The sequence below is a fragment of the Gnatocerus cornutus genome, chromosome 3, assembly GCF_029298725.1.
Source record: "Gnatocerus cornutus isolate USDA-ARS CGAHR chromosome 3, icGnaCorn1.1, whole genome shotgun sequence".
In the NCBI taxonomy this organism is placed as follows: domain Eukaryota; kingdom Metazoa; phylum Arthropoda; class Insecta; order Coleoptera; family Tenebrionidae; genus Gnatocerus; species Gnatocerus cornutus.
The window spans coordinates 1135168-1160165 of NC_142235.1; the positions used below are offsets into that span (position 1 = coordinate 1135168).

Consider the following 24998-nt stretch of genomic DNA (forward strand, 5'->3'; position numbering starts at 1 on the left):
CGAAATTATTGAGGTTAGAACAAAATTTTGGATTTTGAATTTGTCAAAAAAGGAAAAACGTCCACAATTCTTATTTCTCCTTGGAAAATCTTGTTATTTAGTACACAACAAATTATTTGAAAGCAATAAGTGGTTCAAATGTCATTGCTCTATCGTTAAAATTGTCGGAATGACAGAGTGAAAAGAAAATTTTGGATTTCGAATTTGCCAAAAAAGTAAAAACGTCTACAATTCTTATTTCTTCTTTGAAAATCCTGTAATTTAGTACACACAACAAAAAGTTCGGTGGCAATAAGTGCGCCAAATTTCATTGCTCTATCGTTAAAATTGTCGGAATTATCGAGTTAGAAGAAAATTTTAGATTTTGAGTTTGTCAAAAAAGGGAAAACGTCTACAATTCTTATTTCTTGTTGGAAAATCCTGCAATTTAGTACACAGAACAAACAGTTCAGAGACAATAAGTGCCCCAAATTTCATTGCTTTATCGTTAAATTTGTCGGAATTATTGGGCTTAGAAGAAAATTTTGAATTTTGAGTTTGTCAAAAAAGTAAAAACGCCTACAATTCCTATTTATTGTTGGAAAATCCTGCAATTTAGTACACGCAACAAACAAGTCAAAGGCAATAAGTGCCTCAAATTTCATTGCTCTATGGTTAAAATTGTCGAAATTATTGGGGTTAGAACAAAATTTTATAGTTTGAATTTGTCAAAAAAGGAAGAACGTCCACAATTCTTATTTGTCCTTGGAAAATTCTGTTATTTAGTACACACAACATACTGTTCGAAAGCAATAAATTTACCTAATTGTCGGAATTATCGAGTTTAGAAGAAAATTTTGGATTTTGAATTTGCCAAAAAACCAAAAACCTATGCAAGTCTTATTTCTTCTTGGAAAATTCTGTAATTTAGTACACTCAACACGCAGTGCGAAGGTAATAAATGCACCAAATTTCATTGCTCTATCGTTAAAATTGTCGGAATTACAGAGTGTAAAAGAAAATTTTGGATTTTGAGTTTGCCAAAAAAGTAAAAACGTCTATAATTCTTATTTCTTCTTGGAAAATCCTGTAATTAAGTACACACAACAAACAAGTCAAACGCAATAAGTGCCCCAAATTTCATTGCTCTATCGTTAAAATTGTCGAAATTATTGAGATTAGAAGGAAATTTTGGATTTTGAGTTTGTCAAAAAGTAAAAACGTCCACAATTCTTCTTATTTTCCTTGTAAAATCCTGTAATCTAGTACACACTGTTCGAAAGCAATAAGTAGCCCAAATGTCATTGCTCTATCGTTAACATTGTCCGAATTACAGAGTGTAGAAGAAAATTTTGGATTTTAAGTTTGTCAAAAAATAAAAACGTCTACAATTCTTATTTCTTGTCTGAAAATCCTGGAATTTAGTACACTCAGCAAACAGTTCGAAGGCAATAAATGCACCTAATTTCATTGCTCTATCGTTAAAATTGTCGGAATTATTGGGCTTAGAAGAAAATTGTGTATTTTGAGTTTGTCAAAAAAGTAAAACGTCCACAATTCTTATTGCTTCTTGGAAAATCCTGTAATTTAGTACGCACAACAAACAGCTTAAAGGCAATAAATGCACTAAATTTCATTGCTCTATCGTTCAATTTGTCGGAAATATTGGGCTTAAAAGAAAATTTTGGATTTTGATTTTGTCAATAAAGTAAAAACGTCCACAATTCTTATTTCTTGTTGGAAAATCCTTCAATTTAGTACTCTTAACAAACAGTTCGAAGGCAATAAGTGCACCAAATTTTTTTGCTCTATCGTTAAAATTGTCGGAATTACAGAGTCTAAAAGAAAATTTTGGATTTTGAGTTTGTCAAAAAGGTAAAAACGTCCACAATTCTTATTTCTCCTTGAAAAATCCTGTGATTTAAAATACTCATTGAGCTCGTAAATCCACTAAATTTCACTGTTTTTGCGATAAAATTGTCAGAATTACACATTTTGGCAAAAAAACTGAAAAAAAGGCTCTAATAAATTCGATGGAAATGGACGGTCAGTCGGTGATTGAACCACCAGCACAGAGTTCATGTCAATCTTGACGGCAGAACAAGATTTTGTTGTGCTCTCAGACACACGTCGCAATTTCAGGGCCAACTCTGGCGCTCTTTTTTTTTTAAATTAAAGACAGTAGTACCAATTTTAGAAATTAAAAATGTATTTACAACACAATATTAAAATAGTCCAGTACTCGGCGATAAGTACAACAGAAAACTTGTGCCACAGAATGAATAAATGCAACCAAGTCCAAAAAACCGTCCTTTTACGTATTACATAATTTGGCAAGTTACACCACGCACGAGACAACACCTCAGGAAGCACAAAACTAACATCAGTCGGGCATTTCTATCGAAATAATTGGCAGCACTGGCTTAAGCAAGTCAGCTTTTTTAACATTCATTGGATCGTTCTTCTCCTGTTGCTGCAACTCGACGCCGTTGCTGCGCCTCTCGCTGTGGTACGCGATGTTGGCGTACTCCTGCAGAAGGGGGCACGCGCCCAAAACGAACGCGCAGAAGTCTTTCCTCATTCCGAACCACCCTGCAAAACCAACATAACCTCAATCTTCACACAGCCCCACTTACATCGGTTGCCGCCTTTGGCACTGAAAGACATCAAAATGAGCGTCGTGAACGAGATGAACAGCGGACTGACGACGGCTGTGAACGACAACTGCAGCTCACCGTCGAGTTTGTTGGCGAGGAGGACCTGGAAACGCACGGTGAGACATAACCTCAATTTCGAGGGGGCTTTACTTGGAATATTAAAATGGGGATCACTAGAAACGTGTAACCTAAGGCTGACTTAAAGCTAGAGCGTCGTTGTTGAGCATTGACTTCAGGTGTTCGTAGAAGAATCGCGGCGAAGATGATGGTGTAGAGGACGCCGACGAGGGAGAGACACATGACGATCCAGAGGGGGACGAAGACGACTTCCCAGGACCAGCTGATGAAGCCGTCGAGGCGCAGGGCGAGGAAGATGAACTGGAGGACGTTCACGGCGCAAAATAACTCCAACTACAAACAGAAAGATGTGAGGGGGTACAGTCAGCCCCCTTACTCACTTCGAAGGAGCGGTCGTGTTTTACGGCCCAAATGCACACGGCGATGCTCACGATCGATATGAAAATCAGCGGGATAAACACCAGAATCCATAAATGGCGGTTCGATTCCAGCTTATCACAAACAAGCAGTTCAAACATCAACAATATCAAATGTAAAGCTAACGATATCAACATTGATTTGTAATGAATATACGCTTCACAGTCTAACCTGAAACCACACGATTAGTCCGGGGAAATCGCCCTTAGACTGTTACCTAAAATGGGGGTAGCGCCACCACACGTAACTCCCTACAGTAGCACCTAAGATCACCAGGACTTTCCATATCCAAATGGGGGCGAAAACGCACCAGTAAGACCACGTTACGTAATTATCAAGTCTTATTGCAAAGAGGGCTGTGAAGATCAACAGGCACGTGTGCACCACGAATTTACTGCAACAGAAAAAATTAGATTTTGAGGTTAGGTTGCGAAATTTAGTGAATTTGAGGGAGGATAGCACGCCGGGGGCTCACCTTGGATTAAAGTCTTGGAAAAGTGTCTGTAAATTCATTTTTGTGGTTGTATTTACAAACTTTTTGTTTTGGACAACATTTTGACAGCGAGAGGTGCCAACGTGGACGGGAGAAAGGCACCAAATGGGAGCGCGCGGTTTTCGAAAAGTCGGTTCAAGACTGTTGATTTTTTTATCTGGGGTGTGCACATTACCTGTTTTGAAGCCCCCAGGTTTGAAATTTTAACAAATTTAAGGTTAATTCACAATTTTTCGTGTTTTTGCATGACCAACTGCATTTATTACGCTTGACGCGTAATATGGCCGTGCCATTTGAACAAGAATGGTGTTCCTGCATAGTAGGCCGTCGATACGATGAGTGGCGCCGCTAGTTATAATTTTGTCCGCATCATGCTACTCGAGTTTAATCGAGGCGGGGAAGGCGACTTTCAAATTTTTAAACCAACTTCAAGTTGGCTTTGGCGTATTAATGTCATTATTGTCATCATTTATTGCTTGTCAATAGAATTTTCCGTTTTTTTTAAGTTCTTGTTGTTTTTATTGTTGAGTTTAGTTATTAGGTGTTGTTTTCTCGTTTTTGTTATCCTTGTTTCTTGTTCTACGTTACTTTTAAACACTGAGCTCTAGACTTTCACTTTTAAAATGGTTAGGAAGTGTTTCATTTGCGGAAACTCAGAGAAGCCACTTTTTGAGTTACCGGCTAACGAAATTGCGCGAAGCAAATGGTTTGAAGTGCTCGCAGATTTTTGTGGTAGTTTTGTACTATTCATTTCTTATTTCAAATAATGTCTAAATTATTTTAGATTTGTCTAAAATTTCCGACCGTTCCGTTATATGCTCCAAACACTTCAGTGCGGAATGTTTGATAACAACGTCGAAGAAAACATGCCTTAGTAAAAATGCTGTTCCATTTATGTTGTCTGTAGGTAAAACACACTTCTTTCAAACAAACCTTAACTTCTTTCCTAACTCTAGGATCCTTCTCCTACTCCTAATCTTCGTGTAAATTTGGAAGAAGATATTCCGACCTATTCCATCCCGATCATAAGCACCGAATCGCCAAAAGATAAAGAAATTAAGGATCTTCAATATCAGTGTAAAGTTCTGAAACAACAGTTGAAAAGAACCAAAAGCAAGTATTCTCAGTGTTCATCAAAAATGAAAGATTTAGAAGAAAAATTACGCCACTTCGAAACATTCAAATTAAATAAAATTGTAAAAGATGCGAACAATTCTGACGAAAGATCAATATTTCTTCTAGATCTAATTAGAAATCACTATAAGAAAAAGCCCCGATGGTCAGAAATTTCAATCCGGTTGTGTACTGTATGGAGGTTCTGTTCTCCAAAAGGCTACATCTTTTGTCATCAGAATTTGCTAAAATTACCATCGAAAACAACAATTCGTAGATATCTGGGTGAATTTCAAGGTCGCAATGAATTAATAAAGCAACGTTTATCTATGGAAATATCTCAGTTAAAGAAACCGATCGAAAGAATCTGCTCAATAATAATTGACGATATGGCCATAAAGGAGAAAGTCCATTACAGTCGCCCAGAAGATGAAATTTACGGACTTGATACAACAACACCGCACAATATTGGAAGTGGACCTAAAGTAGCAAACAAAATGCTTTGTTTCGTCGTACACGGTTTATGTACAAAATACACCATCCCTGCAGGCTATTTTTCCATGGTTCCCTTACCACTCAAGAGCTATATGTTTTAACAAAAAATGTTCTGCAACTTTTAACAGACTGTGGCTATATTGTAATCAGGATGGTGACCGACAATATGTCATCAAACGTAGCTCTTTTTCGGAAGTTCAGTAATGGTACCCTTCAGAACACTATTAAGCATCCAATTTTAGAGCACATCCCACTCTTCCTAAGTTTTGATTTTTGCCATGCACTGAAGAACGCTAGAAATTTGTTTTTGGACCACGACATGCAGTCTTCTAAAGGAAGAATAACTTCAAGTTATTTAAAAGATCTATATGAATTGCAGAAAGGGCTACCTGTAAAACCTGTCAGGTACTTGACAAAAAAACATTTGTTTCCATCGAACTTTGAAAAAATGAATGTGCTGAGGGCCATTCAAGTATTTTCGCCCGCTGTGACTGCATCTTTGAAATTTTTGAATGAGGCTGGAGATGAAAGGTTTTCCAACGTTGAAGGCACGGTGCAATACATGGAAAATATGTATCACTTTTTCCAGGTGCATAATGTTTCCAGCAGACGACACTACATACATTCCCTTGATGACTCGGTGGCTCCCTATGTGGATGTATCAGACGAACGTCTTTCATGGTTAAATATTACTTTCCCAAAATTTGTTGACGACATTCAGGCGAACTCTGCAAAAGCAGGTCTAAAAGGATTGAGTAAAGAGACTGCTCACGCATTACAATTTACGGCAAAAAGCACTGCCTTGTGCATTCAATTCTTGCTGAGTCAAGTAGGATTTTACTATGTTCTCACAAGATCATTTAGTTCAGATGCAATAGAAGGGATGTTTTCGCATGTACGATTAAGAGGGGGGTCCAATGATGCAACAGATGCAAGAACAGCAGATTATGCCATTCGACAAATACTTCGTTGTGGAATTGTCAAAGCATCGCAATCTTCGAATACTGCTGAACGGATCAATTTTGTTAGTTCTGCAAACGTTTTAACATCTGACAAAAACGTAACAAATTCAAGAGTTACCCAAGATCTAATTTTACCGATTGAAGTAAAAAACAAAATTGAAAATCTTCAAAATAACATTGTACCTGAAAACAACATATTTTCCGCATCAATAGCATTTTTGTCAGGATATATTATTAAGAAGCTTAATGACGAATTTCACTGTGATGAATGTCTGACACCATTGCTATCAACAACCATCCCAGGACCTCTTATGCAACTAATCGCTCTTCAAGATCGTGGTGGATTGATATACCCCAACGATACTTTTGTGGGTATCATTCAAAGAATCGCGGAGCTTGTTCAAGAGATTTTGCCATTTCTACAACCAGAGAAGCCTTGTGAATATTGTCTTGAACAACTTTGTCCATACCTGATTCGAAACCCCATTTTCTCCTGTGCAACTCATAAGGCTACAGTATGCAAATTAATTGTTAAAGCTACTACCAAACCAGTCGTCAGTAATATTTGTGTAGAAAGGACTGATTCCATAAAACGTCTTCCTCTGAATTATAAACCGCAGAGCCGGAAAGTACTGAAGCTGTAATAATTATTGTAACCTCCTGTTCCAATGTTTGAACAGTTTACCTGCTGTTAGTTTTCTTTGAATTCAGTGAAAGTAAAGTGTTTTTGTTAACTGTTTCTTCTCTGGTTTCTTATTTAACTCAATTTAACTTGGATCTAACATGTCTAGCTGAAGCTCTCTGTCAGTTTGACAGGCGATTGATACCTTACCGGTTGTGTAGAGGGCCCTACTAACCGTATGCCAAACGGAAACATTTTTGCCAAGAGTAAATGGCACGGCCATATTACTTGTAATAAATGCAGTTGGTCATGGTTTTTGTTAGGTGGTTTTACGCCGCACCGCTAGATGTCGCGGCGGCAGCAAAAATGACAGGTCGCTTATTAAAGAGGAATCCTTTTTTAAACAAAAAACACGCATTTTCTCTCTAGTGACCTTATAACAACTTAGATTAGATATATTTTTTTGGTATTTGGTTAATTTTCCTGTTCAATTTGAAGTTCGCGCCGCGTTCACATTTTGTTTTCGTTACCTCGCGATCTTTTGTTAGTTTGTTTACTTTTTTATTTGTTTTGATTTAGTTTCGTAACATTAACCAAACACTTTAGACGAGAAAGTTCCCCTAAGAGGGCCGGGATTAAATTAGGAAGGTTTGAAACTTTGCTAAAACTTTCCCCCACAATTGTGAGATACCGCTGCGGTCGCTGCAAATGCCACGTGAATGATTCTAATGATTCTGATTGGCCGAACTGGTTGCTAGGAGCATTGAGTCGTTATCTGTGGTCGTTATGGTTGTTACAAACTTACAAACTGCGCAGACAAATGTGTGGTGTTGTCACATTATCATTCTCCAAAACGTTCAAATCAGTTGTAAATCCGAGCCCAAGAATTGATTTAACACTAATTGAAGCCAGAGGACATCAATTTTCTACATTACGTACATCAGGTCCAGGTACCATCATCAGCTATAAAGAATAAACAAACTGAACTGTTTTCATCAGGAATGAACAAGTTCTTCATTAACAAAATATCGAAGATAATATGCCAGGAAAGAAAGGTATACTAAAATAATGATTCCCTAAACCGAGTTAACACATTCAATTATCTAGGAATAAACAAGAGATTTTCTTGTCCAGATGAACAGGCACAAAATGGAAGGATGAACGCTCAAAATAAAGGACAATGTAAAGTTTTGAGATGTGGACTTATACATAGATGGATAGACCAGAGTTCTAGCGAAAAATCGCCAAGAAGAATGAATAACGAAACCGATAATCAATCAACAGGAAGAAACTGGAAAATGTTATCAGTGAATGGATCACACCGTGGGAAAACTAATCGTTTGCAAGATTGGCTGTTCCCAACATACATAAAACTATTCAAAAACATCAGTTAAAGTGCAGTGTACGTACTACTAAGAAATAAAAATTACAACAGCGATTTTTGGGTTATTTGATCTTAAGTGAAACTACAATAAAAATAATAGTAATACTAATCGTAATTCAATTTTAATTCTCCCCACAAACACTTTGGCGCTAGTGTTTTCATTCCGCCTACAACACCGTACTTACTCATCTAAAGTGGTTGATTTATGTTTCGTAATTTTATGAGTGTTTCTAACAATTAAGTTGTGTTAAAAATAAGTGTAAATTAAGCGAGTTGGAAGCTGCTGGGCGAGAAATTTTGCACTGAAAAGGTTCGTAGCTAATATTAAATTGCTTCTTTCGTTTGTCGGAACTTCGATTGTTGGCTGGTTTCCAGACAAGCCCGGAGCTAAATTGTAAAAGAGGGCTCATCGAATAAATTATGCATAAAAACTCTCGTACAGAAGTTACGTACTAGATTTGTATTTTTTTCAATTTCTATAGCAAAAAATTTGTACGTAGCAAAAGACCCCCAAGAAAGTGGGGCCCGGTGCTACAGCACCCTTAGCCCCCTCCCTTAATCCGGACTTGTTTCCAGAGAAGGTTCTTTTTTTGAAAAAGTCGGGAGAAAAGGGGGTGTAGCGTGGGGGGGTCCTTCCAGGAAACTTCTTACTTTTCTTGTAATTGCGTTTTGAGGGGGCTCATGTTAAATTTTGAAGGATTTCCTAAATTTGCCTCATTATTTTATGATTTACAATCTCTACTTTGCAAATACTGCCTCAAAAACTGTCTGGATATTGGAAAAATCGTCATTTAGCTTCAAATTTAGTTGATTTTCCAAAAAATTTTGCAAATTTCAACATATTTCAGTCAATTTCTCTAAAATCTAGACAAAATGTTATTATTTTATGCTTTTCGATCTCTACTTTACGAATACAATACAAGAAAATCGTGATTTTGCTTCAAATTGGTTGATTTTTCGACGAATTTTGCGGATTTTCTGCACATTTGTGTCGATTTGTCTTGAATTAACCGTTGGATCTTGATAAAAACTCACTATTTGGTGTATTTTGACCTCTATTTTGCGAATTCAACTTTCTAAACTGTTTGTCTATAGCAGAAATTGTCATTTAGCTTCAAATTTTGGATGATTTTTCGACGAATTTTACAGGTATGCACATTTTTGTTGATTTTTCCAGAATTAACTGTTAGATCTTGATAAAAAACGTATTATTTTATGCTTTTGGACTCCCACTTTGCAAATGCAGTCTCAAAAATTGTCTAGATATACGAAAAAAACAATTAGCTTATTACTTAGTTGATTTTTAGACGAATTTTGCGGATTTCATCTACATTTCTCTTGAATGAGCTGTTGGTTCTTGAGAAATATTTACTATTTGATGCATTTCGACCTTTATTTTGCGAATGTAGCCTGCTAAACCGTCTGTCTAAAGCAGAAATTGTCATTTGGCTTCAAATTTTAGTTGGTTTTTCGAGGAATTTTGTAGAAATCTACATTTTTGCTGATTTCTCCAGAATTAACTGTTGGATCTTGATAAAAACTCATTATTTGATTTATTTCGACCTCTATTTTGCGAATTCAGCTTTCTAAACCGTCTGACTTTTGCAAAAATTGTGATTTTGCCTTAAATTTAGTTGATTTTTCGACGAATTTTGCAGATATCATGCGCATTTTTGTTGTTTTTCCAGAATTAAGCGCTACATCTTGATAAAAATTAATTATTTTATGCTTTTCGACTTTTATTTTGCAAATACAGCCGCAAAAAATATCGGTATATAGGAAAAATTGTCATTTAGCTTCAAATTTAGTTGATTTTTCGACGAATTTTGTAGATAACATGCACATTTTTATCAATTTTTCTAGAATTAACCGTAAGATTTTGATAAAAATCTATTATTTTATGCTTTTCGACTTCGACTTTGCAAAATCAGCTTCAAATACCGTCAGTATACAGGTGTCCCAGAACTCGTGACTCAGAGAAAAAAGGCTTATGGAGACAACAATTCTGAACCAAAATTTCTAAACAAAAGTTTTCTAGTTTAAAAAATAATCGAGTTAAGACGAAAAAACAGTAGCCAATCCGGAAGCTGAACAGAATTTGAAAATCGGTAACTATGGACACATACTATCGGCCATTGGTATTATTGAACCATAAATAAAAATCATCGACAACAAAAGTAGACAAAAAAAAGCTAAATGCGAATTTTAGACTAAAATTTGGTCTAAAAATCTAAAATATTATTCTAAGCAATTTTTCTTAATAATTTCTATTGATATTTTTAACGTGAAGCAAAATATTGGAAAACGGTCCCATTAAAAAAATCGCAGTAGGCTGTACTTATAATTTACAATGTTGCAAGTGTCATTAAAAGATTTACAGACCGTCCAAACTAAATGTGAACAAACACGCGCATAGAAAAGGATAGTCGCTACCATAGGTGTCGAAAATAGGAAATTTGAAGTCATAATAAAGTTGCAGTTGCAGGCTTTCGCAGACAACAAGAAAAAAACTCTTAAGATGATTAGTTTTGATTGCGCGTTTTATAATTTATAATTTAAAGGTGCCATTAGTAAAGGTTTGAAAACGTGTAAATGAAAAATTATACTGTTATGCTCCTCATAACACGACGCCACTGCCACTACTTAACGCGGCGAACAGCTGATTTGCGAGGCTGCGTATTGTGAAATTTGTTGGTGCGCATCCGTTTGTTTATTCACATTTAGTTTGGATGGGCAATACCTTAAAAAGTTTTATAAATGAGGTAAATTTCAAAACTTATTTCGAAAAATGGACCAAATTTTGTTGAGTAATGATATTTGTTCAGATAGATTTGCGATCGTGACCACTGTGCAATAGTTCGTATTTTGGATAATTTTTGTCAACACCAATCTATCAAGATCTTTTATTGTGCCTAATCGCAGCTTGACCGAAGTATCAAGATAAAATTGGTATCAAATGAAAGATCGGAAGCTGTAGTGTTAGAAAAGTTTGGTTTGCTTTACCGTTTGCTGTCACAATCGCTTGAAAAACACCTACAATGCTCTCAAGGTCACGCATGCTTTGAAGCGGTCTGCCAAGAAATGGTGAGGGCACCTCAAACTTTTATGACACAACAGCTTCTGATCTTTTATTTTATCATGGTACTACATATCCTAGTGTTAATTACCATCCTCAAGAAGTGCTTCGGTCAAGCTGCGACTAGGCACACCAAAAACACTTGAATCTACTTATAATAAAACCTTCAGAAAAGTTGGTTTGATTCAATTAGCTTATGACCCAGGTTTTTTTGTTAAGGGATCTCGGACTATAAATAAAGCATTTAAATTTCGAATATGTAGTGAATTTTTTGTTCCGAAACTTACAAACATATAAATCTCGATAACTCAGAATAAGAGTCTGAGCCTTTTTGTGAGCATCAGGGATTTGTCACAATAATGGCAGCCATATAATCATCCGTCCTCTTGTAAATGGGATTGATGCTTCTCATAGTTTAGGCGATTTTGCCATGACGCGTTTTTTCACTATCCTGTACACCTCAACCTAAAAAATCTTGCCACAACCTTCACTTTGAGGTGAAAAAAGGGCTCAAGGTTGTCCGCTCTGGAGAGAGCAAGTGAAGTTGCTTCTGTAAAGTTTTAACCTTGGGATTAGGGTTAAATATAAAAGAGGCACAACTTTTATGTCATTTTATTTTTATACAAATTTTTTCTTTAACAACATTGTAAACAATCTCATAGGCAACAACATTTTAATATTTGAACATTATTACTTTAACGATGAAAAATATTTTTTTATTTCTAATAATTAAAAAATAGGTAGACATTAGTCGGTGGGATATCTTCACATAACAGTTAATTTAACAATAAATTATTATGTAAATAAATAAACATAAGTATAATGTAAAATATGATTTGGCTTCTTTCTTATCTCGCTTTTGATAAACTTAATAACTTACAAATGTGTAAAAACTAAACAAATTTATCATACGAACACAAACGAAAGTTTTTAAATTAACTTAAATTGTACAGAAATATTACATTACAAACGCCCAACCGAGCATTCTACTTAACTTATTTCTAAAGCGTTTCATATTTTACATCTCCGCGGTCCAGAGGCGACGTCTAAAAGTCACACCTCTTTTCACTTAAGTCTACTTTACAAAATCTTTTTACCTTATCGATACCCTAACCTGAATACAAATTTACTTTTTTTTACAACTCTAACCTATCCTTTAATCTATATTGTTCTCACGGCACTTTCACAGAGTTTTGACACACCACACAGAATCTTCTTCTCGAGCCCGTCGACTGCACTTCCATGCGTTGGTTGCGTCCCTTTTTCGTCCAGTTCTGTACTTCCTTTTCCTTCAACGGACCTATTGGTTCAGTACTAGTTGAGTTTGTTTATGTTTTGCATCTTGTGACACTTCCTTCTGGTCTTGCTTCGTTCTGCAGGCGTTGGAGTTTACTGGATCCCTCATTCGCTGTTGGAGTCGGTTAGCGTTTCATTTGTTAAATTGACTCGGCAAGTTCGTGATGGCTTTCTTTTGGATCCTTAAGTTGCGCATGTGACCGTCCAGAATTCTTGGGCATTTTTTGTCACTAACCCAGATCGCAATTTTTGACTTCTTTTTGGGTCGGATCTTGCTGAAAGTCTGAAGAGACTTGTTTTTTGAGCGCCATGGTTGGCTTGTGCAATTGCAGAGCTCTGGTCGATTGTGTTCCCAGTGTGTCTAGAAAAAGACAGAATTTGCAGTATTTAAGCGCCGTGAGACAATGCATGCATAAGCGAATTGTTTAAATTTATTGACAGAATATTGTGATCCGAAATGTAAGCAGACTTTTATCTCACACACCGATCTTATCTTAAACTTGAAACTACCTGCCCCCCCTCTAATTTTTTGCTTACTTAACTTATGGTTGCAGCCACCTAAAGTCCCGTAGGATGTCATTCGGATGCACAAGATGTGGAACTGTTGCTTCAAGTTTATTAATTGACTCATTTAGATTAGGCTTGGTCGATTAGTGGGTGTTTCTGTCTTACTAAAAGTAGCAACGCAAAGTTTGTTGAAAATGAATTTGCCTGTAAAACGATGAAACCTGAAATTGAAAATAAAATAATGGATGAAGTACATTACAAATTAAATGATTTCTATATACCAATGCTGTATCCCATTAATCAAGACTACCTTCAAGTACTCCTAAAACTAATTTGTTCAATTAGTATATTTTAAGATAATTTAAAATTACTTACGATGAAGTTGGTTCGTCTGAACTGTTGTTGCTGGTGATTGTTGTCTCTTGATATTCGCTTGTTATTGTGGTTTCCAAGCCCTTCTCTTTCAAGTAACTTAGTAGTGTCTCTTTGTCATCAGAATCGTCCAAATTCTGTACGTAATCTAATATGTTTTTCTGGTCATTGTCTCGATGGGTTAAATCCGCGCCTTTTACACACAGATATTTCGCGTTTTTTAAACAACCTTTTTTACCAGCGACAAGTAAAGGTGTTTGTCCCTCGTTATTGCGGGCGTTGAGGTCCAGACTATGCTGTAGCAACAGGTCTATTATCTCAAAGTTTCCGTCAATCGTTTGTGATGCATTGTGCAATGGAGTGTTCCCGTCAAGATCAGCAATTGTCAAGTCGGCGTTTTGGAGATGCAGATATTTAACGTTCTCGAAGCAACCAATTCCACAAGCTAAATTAATTGGAGTGTTGCAGTGTTTATTGCAAGCGTTGATGTTTATATCTAGTTTCAGCATGAAATCTAAGAGTGCAACATTTTCATTTTGGGACATTACTGCAATGTGCAACGGTGTGTTTCCATCGTCATCAGTGATTGTAAAGTCAGCGTTGTGGCGATGCAGATGTTTTACACTCTTAAAATGACCGTACCAGCAAGCGACATGTGATGGTGTGTGACCAAATTTATTGCCAGCGTTGATGTTTATATTCTGCTTCAGTATGAAATCTATAGCTGCAACATTTTCATTTTGGGACATTGCTGCAAAGTGCAACGGTGTGTTTCCTTCGTTATTAGTGATTGTAAAGTCAGCGTTGTGGCGATGCAGATGTTCTACATTCTTAAAACAACCGTGATTGCAAGCGACATGTAATGGAGTCACACCAAATTTATTGCGAACGTTGATGTTTTTATTTTGCTTCAGTATGAAATCTATGGCTGCAACATTTTCATTTTTGGACGCTGCTGCATAGTGCAACGGTGTGTTTCCATTGTCATCAGTGATTGTAAAGTCAGCGTTGTGGCGATGCAGATGTTCTACATTCTTAAAACAACCGAGATTGCAAGCGACATGTAATGGAGTCTCACCAAATTTATTGCGAGCGTTGATGTTTATATCTAGTTTCAGTATGAAATCTATGGCGGCAACATTTTCATTTTGGGACATTGCTGCAAAGTGCGAGGGTGTGTTTCCATTGTCATCAGTAATTGTAAAGTCAGTGTTGTGGCGATGCAGACATTGCACTTTTTTCAATATTTCAATTGAGTCACTTTTAAAAGCATAATAAATTGGTAACAAACCCTCTTTGTCGGGGATGTTAACGTCTGCACCTTTCTTTACCAATAGTTCAGCAGTTTCAAATGCGTCGCTTTTACAAGCATAATGAATTGGTAAGATATTGTCCCCATCAGGAATGTTTACGTCTGTGCCTTTTGTTACTAATAGATCGACTAATTTAAATTTGCGATTTTTGCAAGCATAATGGACTGGTAACATACCAAATGTGTCTGTAATATTGAGATTTGCGCCTGCGTCGGTCAGAAATTTTACAACTTGAACATTGTTACTCTCGCATGCATAATGAAGAGGTGTTTTACCATCCGAACTTTGCAAGTTCATCAGATACGTAAACGTTTGTTTTGCTTGAGAAGGAGAAAGTATCTCCAAAATTGTAGCAAAATTTACGATTAAAAAATGACGATATTCTTCTTCTAACATAAATTGTGATAAAAGAGTGTGTGATTTACAAATTACTAGAAGTGAGAACAAACTTGCTAAATCAATTTGCTTAAATTTTGAACTTAAAGTCTCCGAAGTGTTCATGGACTCAATCAGTAGTAAATTGTCCGTTTTAGCTGCGTAATACAAAAGTGTGGGAAGAAACTCGGGATTAATATCATAAGTGTTGTCGTCAAGAAATTGAATGAGAAATGGAAAAAATAAAAACAAACGAATTTTAGGAAATGTGGTTGTTTTCATAGCGGCGAATTTTGGTTTTATATTCTTATACTTCAAAGTTTTCAAATTTTGTTTTGCCATTCTTAAGGTGTATTTAAACATTTTATCATTCTCAAATTTAAAAATCGGGCAATTTTTATTCCAAGCGCAAGACAAACTTAAGAGGTCTCGACCAATAGTATCTTTGATACTTAATTCTTCTTCAGTGCATTGCTCTAACAACGAGAAATTTTTACACAATATGGCTATAAACGGCTTTAAATTATCAGTTAACATTAAATCTAAAAAAAATCGAATGTTATTGTATTTATCATCACGAACGAATGATTTGGACTTTACAATTGTTTTGTTATGTTGAAAAAGAAACAAAGCTGCAAAATATTCGCCGTAAGAATTGTGTGTGAATTCGACATTGTGTGTTTCCGTTACTTCTTTTATAAAGCCCACAGCGTCTCCTTTTTGTTCTAGATCTTTTATTAAGTTTTTAATATTTGTTTCTGTCATCAATATTGTCCGGAATTTTTTTAAATACACTTCGTGGGCAATGTTTGTAAAACATTTTATTTTGTTTGCTTTTTGAATGTTGCTATTTTCAATATTACTTGCATTGTTTAGGTCTTGTCCTTGCTTTTCTGTGAAATAAACATTGAATTTTTCGTCTATAAAGTACTGATATAAATTTAAAATAGTAAACGTACCGCTCAATAAACGTAAATATTTTTCTCGATTTCGTATTAACAGTTCAGTTAACATGTAAATTTGCAACGGAATGCCTAAAATATCGTTATTAGAATATGTCTGAACGTTTAACTTAATTTTTTCGACAACTTTGTTTAAATCTATTACAGTTTCACCCAAACGACTCCGAATGTACGTTTCTTGTTCTTGTTCGTCAAACTGCTTTAGGTCTCGAGCAAAAACACCAAATTCTTCTTCTAATCGAGATTTTAAGTTATGACGTGAAGTCAGCCACTGTTTGAACCCATATGTTGAATGTATAGCCCTAATTGTCGCAAAAATAAGCGGTAATTTGCCTTCTGGCACTTCGTCAAGTCCATCCCAAATGATGCGAATTTGTTTCTTCTCAGCAAAATATTCTAAACTTGTTTTACTGTCTTCATCAAGTTTGTCAGTTAAAATTGAGTCCACAAGTTGTTTCACATTTGATTTTTCGTAGTGTTGACCATAATTTCGTGCACAAACGACGACGGTCCGTACATTAGAGTGACAACTGTTTTTCAAACTCTTCGCCAAAGTGCTTTTTCCCATTCCAGGGTTAGCACATATAAGATTGATCATATTTTCAGACTGAGAAAACATTTCAGACTCCCGAATGACGTCATTCCCATCTTCTAGTTGAAATTCTCTCAGTTTATTGATGTGTTCCTTTAAACAATTTTTTGTTCGAATCCATTCTAATTTGTTTTCATTCAAATATTTTAGATAGTAGATTTGTTTGGACTGATTTTTTGAGCAGATTTGCATAAACTGTTGATTAGAAATTCCATGTGTACTATAATAAACCCCGCCATTGATTTCTTCATTTTGCGATGTTTTGATCTCAGTTATTTGCACTTCTTGAAGCGTTTTCTTTAGCCATTTGTCGTCCTTGACGTTCGAAAGTATTACAACATAATTTTCTTTTATCTGTTTCAGAAATTGCATGTCTATCAAAATTTTTGTCAATTTTCTTTCCATATGACAGGTTGGCAAGACTTCTTTTTGATTTCCAATGGACAGAGGTGCAATTACCATTTTAAGAAGATCATTAGCAGTAATTTTTCTGTCAATATCTTTGCATAATTCAATCAAGTACTTAATTTTTGTTTCTTTTTGACCTTCCACTGAATAGGTAAATGTGTTTAAAAGTTTTTCGTAAATCTCATTCTGTGATCTCAAATCAGACAAACTTTGAAACTTTGACGACTTTTCTATATTATCAGATGATCCGTCACCCAAAACTATCAGGTTTTTGACTTCACACACAGCCATCGCTTTAGTCATTTGTGGATCTTCTTGGACGATTAAAGGACAGTTTTCCAGTAACCACAGAATCCGACTTATTATCGTATGTTCGTCAAAACGGTCGCTAGTTCGTAAAGAAAGGTAAAACTCATAATCTTTCTTGTTTACTTCTTTGGCAATATCTAACCAAAGTTCTTTCACTATTTCGTAGTTATCACGATTGAGATATGTATAATCAAATTTTGCAATGGCATCTCGAAGTATTTTCGCTTTATCACACACTTTATCGGTAGAAATTCTCAAAGGTTGAATAAACGGCGACGCAATACAAAGGAAAAGTTCTTTTTTGATCCAGGATTGGTCAAGTTTCTTATTTAAACCTCTTTTTAAACTCCATTTTGTAATAAAATCAATGTATTTAAGCACACTAGTTTCATCACCCCCAAGCTCTTCTTTTATCTTGACTGATATAAACTTTTTTAGAGTCTTCATATCTGCTTGGTCTGTACACAGTAAAAAGTTTTGAAAAAAGTTTTCGAATTTATCAGTGCTGAACCTGTATGAATGTTCTGCAGCAGATGTTTGAAACAAGCTTTGTTCGGTTTTTACCACAGTACAAATTTCTTCGTTGTTACTTTCAAAATCGTTTCCATTTTTAAATGTTGATTTACAATTTGTAAATAATATCATTTTAGTGCTTTCTAACGACTTTGTTTGTTGAAAATTTTGAAGACATTTGGCAATACTAAAATCTCCATTCGTCGTTAAATCTTTAACTTGCAACGTTTTGGTCTCTTCGGTATGTTTTACCTGCACAGCATAAGTAACAACTTCTTGATTAAAATATTTAATTTGCATAACTACGTCGCCAAATGATCCAAAACTGTTCTCATCCGAAGACAAATTAAAATCTTCAACGTTTTTGTCGACAACTAATTTTAAGGTAAAATACGCCATATACAATTGCTGATATTCTTTCTGATCCTTATTTGTTTCATCGCCTTTTTTAAACTCCTACGAAGATAATCTACATTAGACACAAGTTCAGATGATCAATTTTTGACAATTTGAATAAGAAGTATTTACAACTTTAGATGAGAAAAATTTCCCTACGTTTTTGCAGAAATAATCGATTTTTATTTATTTTTGTTTTGTAAATAAGAAATATAAACAATACAGGGTGAACCCGAATAAAGTGCAAAGATTTTAACCACAATATCAGACACAGCTGTAGATAATGATTCTGCAAAAAAAAAATGAAATTTCAATGTTGCAAAACCATCTTGGATTACCCATGATTCGACGCTTATGGGATTGAATTAAACCACTGTTTCCCAAATAGTGTAAAAACACATTTCAAAAATTGAGTATGGCGAAAAATTATTTTGCTTGAAATAAGTGGAGCCCTCAAAAGGGCCAATCTTTATCTCGACTGGTTTGTAAGGTGACTTTTTCTGACTCGCTTTGTGGACCCAATTGAAATTTGAATTAGAAACGAAATAATGAAAAAGTCACTTGAACTTATTACGAAAAATGACCAAATGCCCTCCAGTGGACAATCTACAATTTCATCCCGCGTAAATTCAGAACAAAACACTTTTTATCACTTTAGGTTTATCACAACACTTTTGAAGCAAACACTGGCAAAGATTAAATAAAATCTAACTCAAAATAATCCAAATTTGAACAATTTAGCACTGTAAAACCCATGTTTCTCTGCCACTATTATTGCTGAACTGAGGGAAACTTGGGATAAAAGTATTTTTAGCCACTTTTTGAATAGCGATTTTCCTCCCAACACTTAGCCCATTCCGAGACATTGGCATTGAATCAGTGTCGCACTAAGAAACTTTAAACATTTTTTAAACGGTGACGTTTCGGAACGCGAAATTTGGTCATTATGTCAAACTGCGTTGTCTGATATTGGGGGTTAAAATTTTTGCATTTTATTCGGGTTCACCCTGTACAGGGTCCGGCAACACTTGTGTCTACCCCCAAAATTGTCTTTAATTTCAAAGAAAAAATTTTGAAAATTTGCAGTTGACAAAGCTCTAGAAGCAATTTTTTCTATCACGGTATGTTTGGCGTCGCGACGCCTAAGAAATATAATTTTTAGCGATTTTTGAGTTTTTGCGGAAATATTCGCGAATTCAATTTTTTTCCAACATAACTGTGTTACAAATATTTGAGTTTTTATTTTCAATCTAATGCAAATATTGCTTAAAATTTGCAAAAAAAACGTTATTTCATCAAGTTAAATTTCAAAATTATGATGGTCCAGTGGCAAACTACGTTTAAACCCAAATTTCTCAAGTTACCTCATTCACTCGTATGAAGGTCAATTTTAATGAACTTGGGCATGTTGAACTTTATTGACACCAGAAATCTTTAATTAACATCGACAAAGCGACAATTTCACCAAGTAAGACTTTTGTTACAATCTAAAACGAACCAAAAGATAGATGTCATTTGTGACTCAAGATGTTGACAGATGGGTGTAAACGTAGTTCCCAATTTTGACGTAATGAAATTTGAAACTAACTTGATAAAACAGCATTTTTTCCTCAAATTTTGAATTCAATTTGCATTAAAGCTAAAATGATCACTAAGATATTTTTAACACATTTATATTGGAAAAAATTAAATTAGTAATTAATTTCAGAAATCCTCACAATTAGCTAAAAAATAAATTTTGAAGACGTCGCGACGCCATAGTATCGATATCGATGATAAAAAACAAATTTTTGCGTCAGTTTCTAGAGCTTTGTCAACTACGAGTATAAGCGTATGCACATTTTCAAAATTTCATCTTTAAAATGAAAGACGATTTTGGAAGTGGACACTAATGTTGCTGGACCCTGTATATGTAATTAGTACTAATTAGGTATTGGAGTTAAAATTGTAACTTACCGTTGCTGCAGCGACATTCTTGTTTTGTGGAATTGAAGATAGAAGACCTATCTTGGGATCCATTTGATCTCTTATTCTTACAGGATCAGATATGCCAATTGTCTGAAAAAAAGTTATATTTTTGGGATTGTTTCGTTTAATATCTGTTCTTTCTTTTTCTATTGTAATTAGTATAGGTATTTTTGGACGACCAATGTTAGGTATACAAATGTGGTATTTTTTTGATTCTGCAAAATAGTAGAAAATAAAATTTCGTCTTTTAAAATTTGTGACATCTATCTATACAGGTAACCCTAAGCAACTGTTTCCCAATAATGACTGCAAAAACCGTTCGAACCAAAAACTGCTTTTATCGTATGCGTACTTGTTAAACTTTCACTTAATTATGTTACTAATTTCAAAAACAAGACACAAATTTGTTGGTGCAAAAAAATAATTTAATTGAAATAAATCGAGTCTTTAGAGATCAAACGAAAGATTTTAGAATATATCAATTCCATATGTCACGGATGTGACAAAATGACAACATTTTTTTAAATTATTTTTGACTAAAAGCCGCAATTCCACTTGCTTGTTCTAGCCCAGACCAGACCAGACATCCAAGATTTGAGAGACGTTTTTATAATTCTTCAGCCCCTTTCTGTGTTTAAAACATAAGATAAAACATTAAGATGCAATTGCACCTCTGACTACGCAGAAAGAGAAAAATTATAAAAACGTCTCTCAAAATCTTGGATGTCTGGTCTGGTCTGGGCTAGACCAAGCAAGTGGAATCGCGCCTTTATAAGAAGCCTGTCTGCTCAGGCCTTTTCAAAGTTCCTGTCAAAAAGTGCGGAATGTTTCACTACTACGGGGACAGTCGTTTTCACTAACGAGACAAATAAATTATGTTGATTTGTTAATTACACCAGTAGTTACACTGTTTATCGAAAATAGGCACTCTTACGCTAATAATATTGGGAACGCGCGATGATTCTCTACACCAAGCGCGTGAAGCGGCTATCGGAGGGGAAATACCAACCTCCTGCGCGGGACTCCGCGAGTATTTTGGGGTAGTAATCGATGGATACATGAGATTTTCTACCATATAGTGTACAATAAAGGTGGTATTTTTTTTTATTCTTTGTCAGTGGTTTCTTCAGAAGTGTTGTGATTAACCTAAAGTTTTAAAAACTGTTTTCTTTACGGATTAAACTGAATTGGATCGTCCAATGGAGGGCATTTGAACATTTTTCGTAATTACTTTAGGTAACTTTTTTATTATTTCGTTTCTAATTAAAATTTCAGTTTAATCCACAAACGAATCGGAAAAAATCGTCTTCCAAACCAATCAAAATAAAGATCGGCTTTTTTGATGGCCCAACTTATTTTAAACAAATTAATTTTTCGCAATAGGCACTTTTAAAAATAATGTTTTTAAAACCATTAATTAAGTGAAATTTAAACAAGTACGATAACAGCAAGCGTAAACGTTTTTTGTTCGAACGGTTTTTGCAATCTTTGGGAAACAGTTGCTGAATTCAGTGCTATAAGTGTCGAATAACGGGTAATCCGAGGGGGTTTTGCCCCATTAAAATTTCAATTTTTTTTGGAGAATCGTTATCTACTACGGTGTCTGATATTGGGGTTAAAATCTTTGCACTTTATTGGGTACACCTGTATAGTCATCCCCTCTTCCCCATGAAAACTGTCATCCCTTTTACGGTTAAGAGTAAAAGTGCATTGGTAAAGCAATGTACAAAAATTCGACAAGAAAAATATGCGCAAACATGCTTATACCATACTTCGATAAATTTAACGAATCCGCCCAGTGTTCTATACAGAATGTCCCAGAACTCATGACCCATAGAGCAAGGGAGGGTGCCGACAGCAATACAGATGGTATTCAAAACAAAAATTGATTAACTTTAATAGTAGGTACTCGAGAAGGGATGAAAAATTAACAACCAATCCCGGAAGCCTTATTCTAGAGATGGAGTAGAATATTCTACCAGAGTGTAATGTTCATCTGACCAATGAATGATAGTATGTGTCCATAGTTACCGATTTACAAATACTGTTTTGTTTGACATTAGCTACCGTTTTTTCGTCTTAACTCGATTATTTTTTGAGATAAAAAATTTTTATTTCGAAATTGTGGTTCAGAATTGTTGCCTCCATAAGCATTTTTTCTCTGGGTCATGAGTTCTGGGACAATCTGTATATAGGACAGCATAATTTACGACCTATTATTATTACTATTTTCTAGCTTATTTTCTAACGCATTTTAATGATGATCTGGAGGAAGTTTTAATTTCTAAACGAAATCCTTTTTTAATTTCTAAACGAAATCGTTAAGAACAAAAAAAACTTTAGAAACTTTTTTTACAAAGTTGTTGTCGATTTGTGAAGCACTCTGTATAGGACACTGGGTGGTAACGGGTTAAAAATTAGAGCAACAATTTGTTACTGTAAGATAAAATATGGTATTTTTCAGATGGGGGAAATGCCATTATAAGCTTGTGTTTGTGCTATTTTGTTTATAATAATGCATTTTATTCCTGATACCATAATGTCTTATTGTAAAATGGCATAATTGCCCATAATATACACGGTGTCTCGCATAAGGTTAGCTTCCTTAAACATAGAGAAAGTTGAAGGTTTTAGGATTAAAAAACTCTAATAGCAAATTGCGTTTTGAAGACATTTATAAAAAGCACTCAAAAAAGTACAACTTTTGGGAACCTCTCTGTAATAATGAAATTCATCCTTGGACATTTACTAATTTCGTTTCTATGGTTATAAGGTATTGTTGTCAGCAAAGGGGTTTGGGTCATTTTGTGCTTTTTTTATGCAGCCACTCGCAAAATTGAACCCTTTTAGGGTAATCTTCTAGTTCCAAAGCTTGCACACGAAAGTAATGAAACGGATGGAGTTGTTGCTCTCGGATAATACGCCATGCAGTTGTTCGCGAAACGTTTGCAATTCGCCTTTCGATTTCACGAGGGCTGATCACTGCTTCTTCTTCAACAAGTTGAAGTATTGCATCTTCTGCTTCCAAAAGTTCAAGCGTAGTACGTAGTACCTGTAGTACGTAAACGATTCAATGCGTATCTCTGTGGGGGGCCGCTCTTGCAGGAAAACGCTGATTGTACAGGCGGGCGCGGGCAGTTTTAGCAGCATTACATCTGCATTCTCCATATAACAGAAGCATATCAGAATATTTCGCAGCAGAAAACATTTTTAAATTTGTGACAAAAGTCAAAATTGACAATTTAGTGTTGCTATAGAAAATTAACGGTTTCATTGTAGTTGCTTAATTGTAGATCTTAATTGTAGATCAGTGGTCCCAAAATGCCCAGATGATATATATATTTTTTGTTCTTTATAAACTCACAAATCTCACATTTTCAGGAAGCTAACCTTATGCGAGACACCCTGTATAATTATACTTACAACTGCCTTGTTATCTGTGAATTGTTGTTCCGGGTAGGCTTCTTCAATCTGTAAATAAATAAATAATTAAATAAGTAGATAATTGCAAAACAGATAATAATAGTTATTAATGTACTAAGGGAGTTGCAAAGATGATAATGTCCAGAGGGCAATCGGGAGCCAGTACGAGGGCCTACGCCCGAGCTCTCGGGCTGATTTCTCATTGCCCTCCGAGTATTATCATCCGGCAACTCGCAGAGTGCATTCATTATTTTTTGGTTTACTTGTACACTTTTAATGCGATTATTGTTGAAAACCTTGAATTCGGTTTTATGAATCAAAAGGTTGCTTTGCCTTGAGTCCATGACAACGTTTTGTTTTAGCAACAGAATTGTTTGAAAATTTTCCAAAACGTTTTTGTACGCTGCGTAATGGAAGAAGGTTATCCGCAAGCAGTAAAAGGAAAAAGTGATGAGGAATTATACCAACAGCATCAGACGAGAGGGAACTACGCTAATTAATTAAATTAAACTAATTCGAAGAGTGGAGAATCAAAAATTCAGTTCAAACCGTCATGCGCCAGTGAGATAAGTCTAACAGGATATTTTCAGGAATTAGAACGTTTTATTTAGATGCTGTAACTTATTTATTAAGACTCGCTCTTTTACAGTCTGTAACATTTGGATCAACTTCTTTTTTTTGGCATACCAGCCGCATACGCACCTACAGGGTGATTCACGAAGTTATGTAAATATTTAAACTGGGGATAGTATACGTTAAATACATTTACTTGGCACCAAAAAAAAAATTTTCCCATCAAGTTGAAAAAAATGTCCACGGGAAAGAACTTTTGGTGGTCACTGAAACGACGACCGAACAAAAAACGAATGTGGTTTTTTGCGATTTCAACAAAACCTTGTGTTTACGCATGGAAATGTTACCTTGAAATCACAAAAATTGCTCAAAATGCCGCCCCCCGTTCTCAATGTAGGCTCGATTTAAATCTGGAGAAGATGGGGGCCACAACACTGGTCCAGTTCTTCCGATCCACCGCTCGTGGAAATTATTATTCAACCACACGGACACTATGCGCGCACTATGGGGAAGACCTCCGTCTTGTATAAACCACATTTGAGCCCTTATGTTTAACTGAACGTCATTAACAATTCTTCTAGCTCATTTTCGTCGTAATCGTCTGGTGCTGGTACAATTGCGTCCAAAAATAATGCACCATCCCATTGCTTATTTCCAAACAGCATCGGAAAACATTTTGAGGGCCTCGCCGGGGCAGGTACGAGTCCGTTCTTGA

The 24998-nt window shown here is 35.4% G+C and overlaps 2 protein-coding genes and 1 long non-coding RNA gene across 4 annotated transcripts in view; all 3 read right to left on the reverse strand.

Annotated features, from left to right (window-relative positions):
- Nucleotides 1-2166: 2166 nt before the first annotated feature.
- Nucleotides 2167-3743, reverse strand: LOC148176730 (transmembrane protein 185A). Its single transcript, XM_088032192.1, has 6 exons — nucleotides 3607-3743; nucleotides 3349-3525; nucleotides 3095-3302; nucleotides 2787-3047; nucleotides 2616-2739; nucleotides 2167-2571 (listed from the first exon to the last, which is right to left on the reverse strand). The coding sequence occupies exons 1-6, from the start codon at nucleotides 3642-3644 to the stop codon at nucleotides 2363-2365; spliced, it is 1017 nt and encodes a 338-aa protein (XP_087888318.1). The 5' UTR covers nucleotides 3645-3743; the 3' UTR covers nucleotides 2167-2362.
- Nucleotides 3744-5913: 2170 nt separating this feature from the next.
- On the reverse strand, nucleotides 5914-6595 carry LOC148176731 (uncharacterized). Of its 2 annotated transcripts, none has more exons than XR_015769814.1 (3): nucleotides 6378-6595; nucleotides 6012-6236; nucleotides 5914-5960 (listed from the first exon to the last, which is right to left on the reverse strand). It is a non-coding gene; the product is annotated as an uncharacterized LOC148176731 (long non-coding RNA). The 2 variants fall into 2 exon arrangements; XR_015769813.1 differs by having other exon boundaries at nucleotides 5914-5974.
- Nucleotides 6596-12121: 5526 nt separating this feature from the next.
- Nucleotides 12122-24998, reverse strand: part of LOC148176732 (uncharacterized) — a 32241-nt gene continuing 19364 nt past the window's right edge. Inside the window, exons 8-12 of the mRNA XM_088032793.1 lie at nucleotides 23711-23758; nucleotides 20276-20377; nucleotides 13455-18379; nucleotides 13361-13407; nucleotides 12122-13300 (exon numbers count right to left, since the gene is read on the reverse strand). Coding sequence (XP_087888919.1) covers nucleotides 13392-13407; nucleotides 13455-18379; nucleotides 20276-20377; nucleotides 23711-23758 — 5091 coding nt within the window. The 3' untranslated portion in view covers nucleotides 12122-13300; nucleotides 13361-13391. The remainder of the gene's footprint in view (nucleotides 13301-13360; nucleotides 13408-13454; nucleotides 18380-20275; nucleotides 20378-23710; nucleotides 23759-24998) is intronic.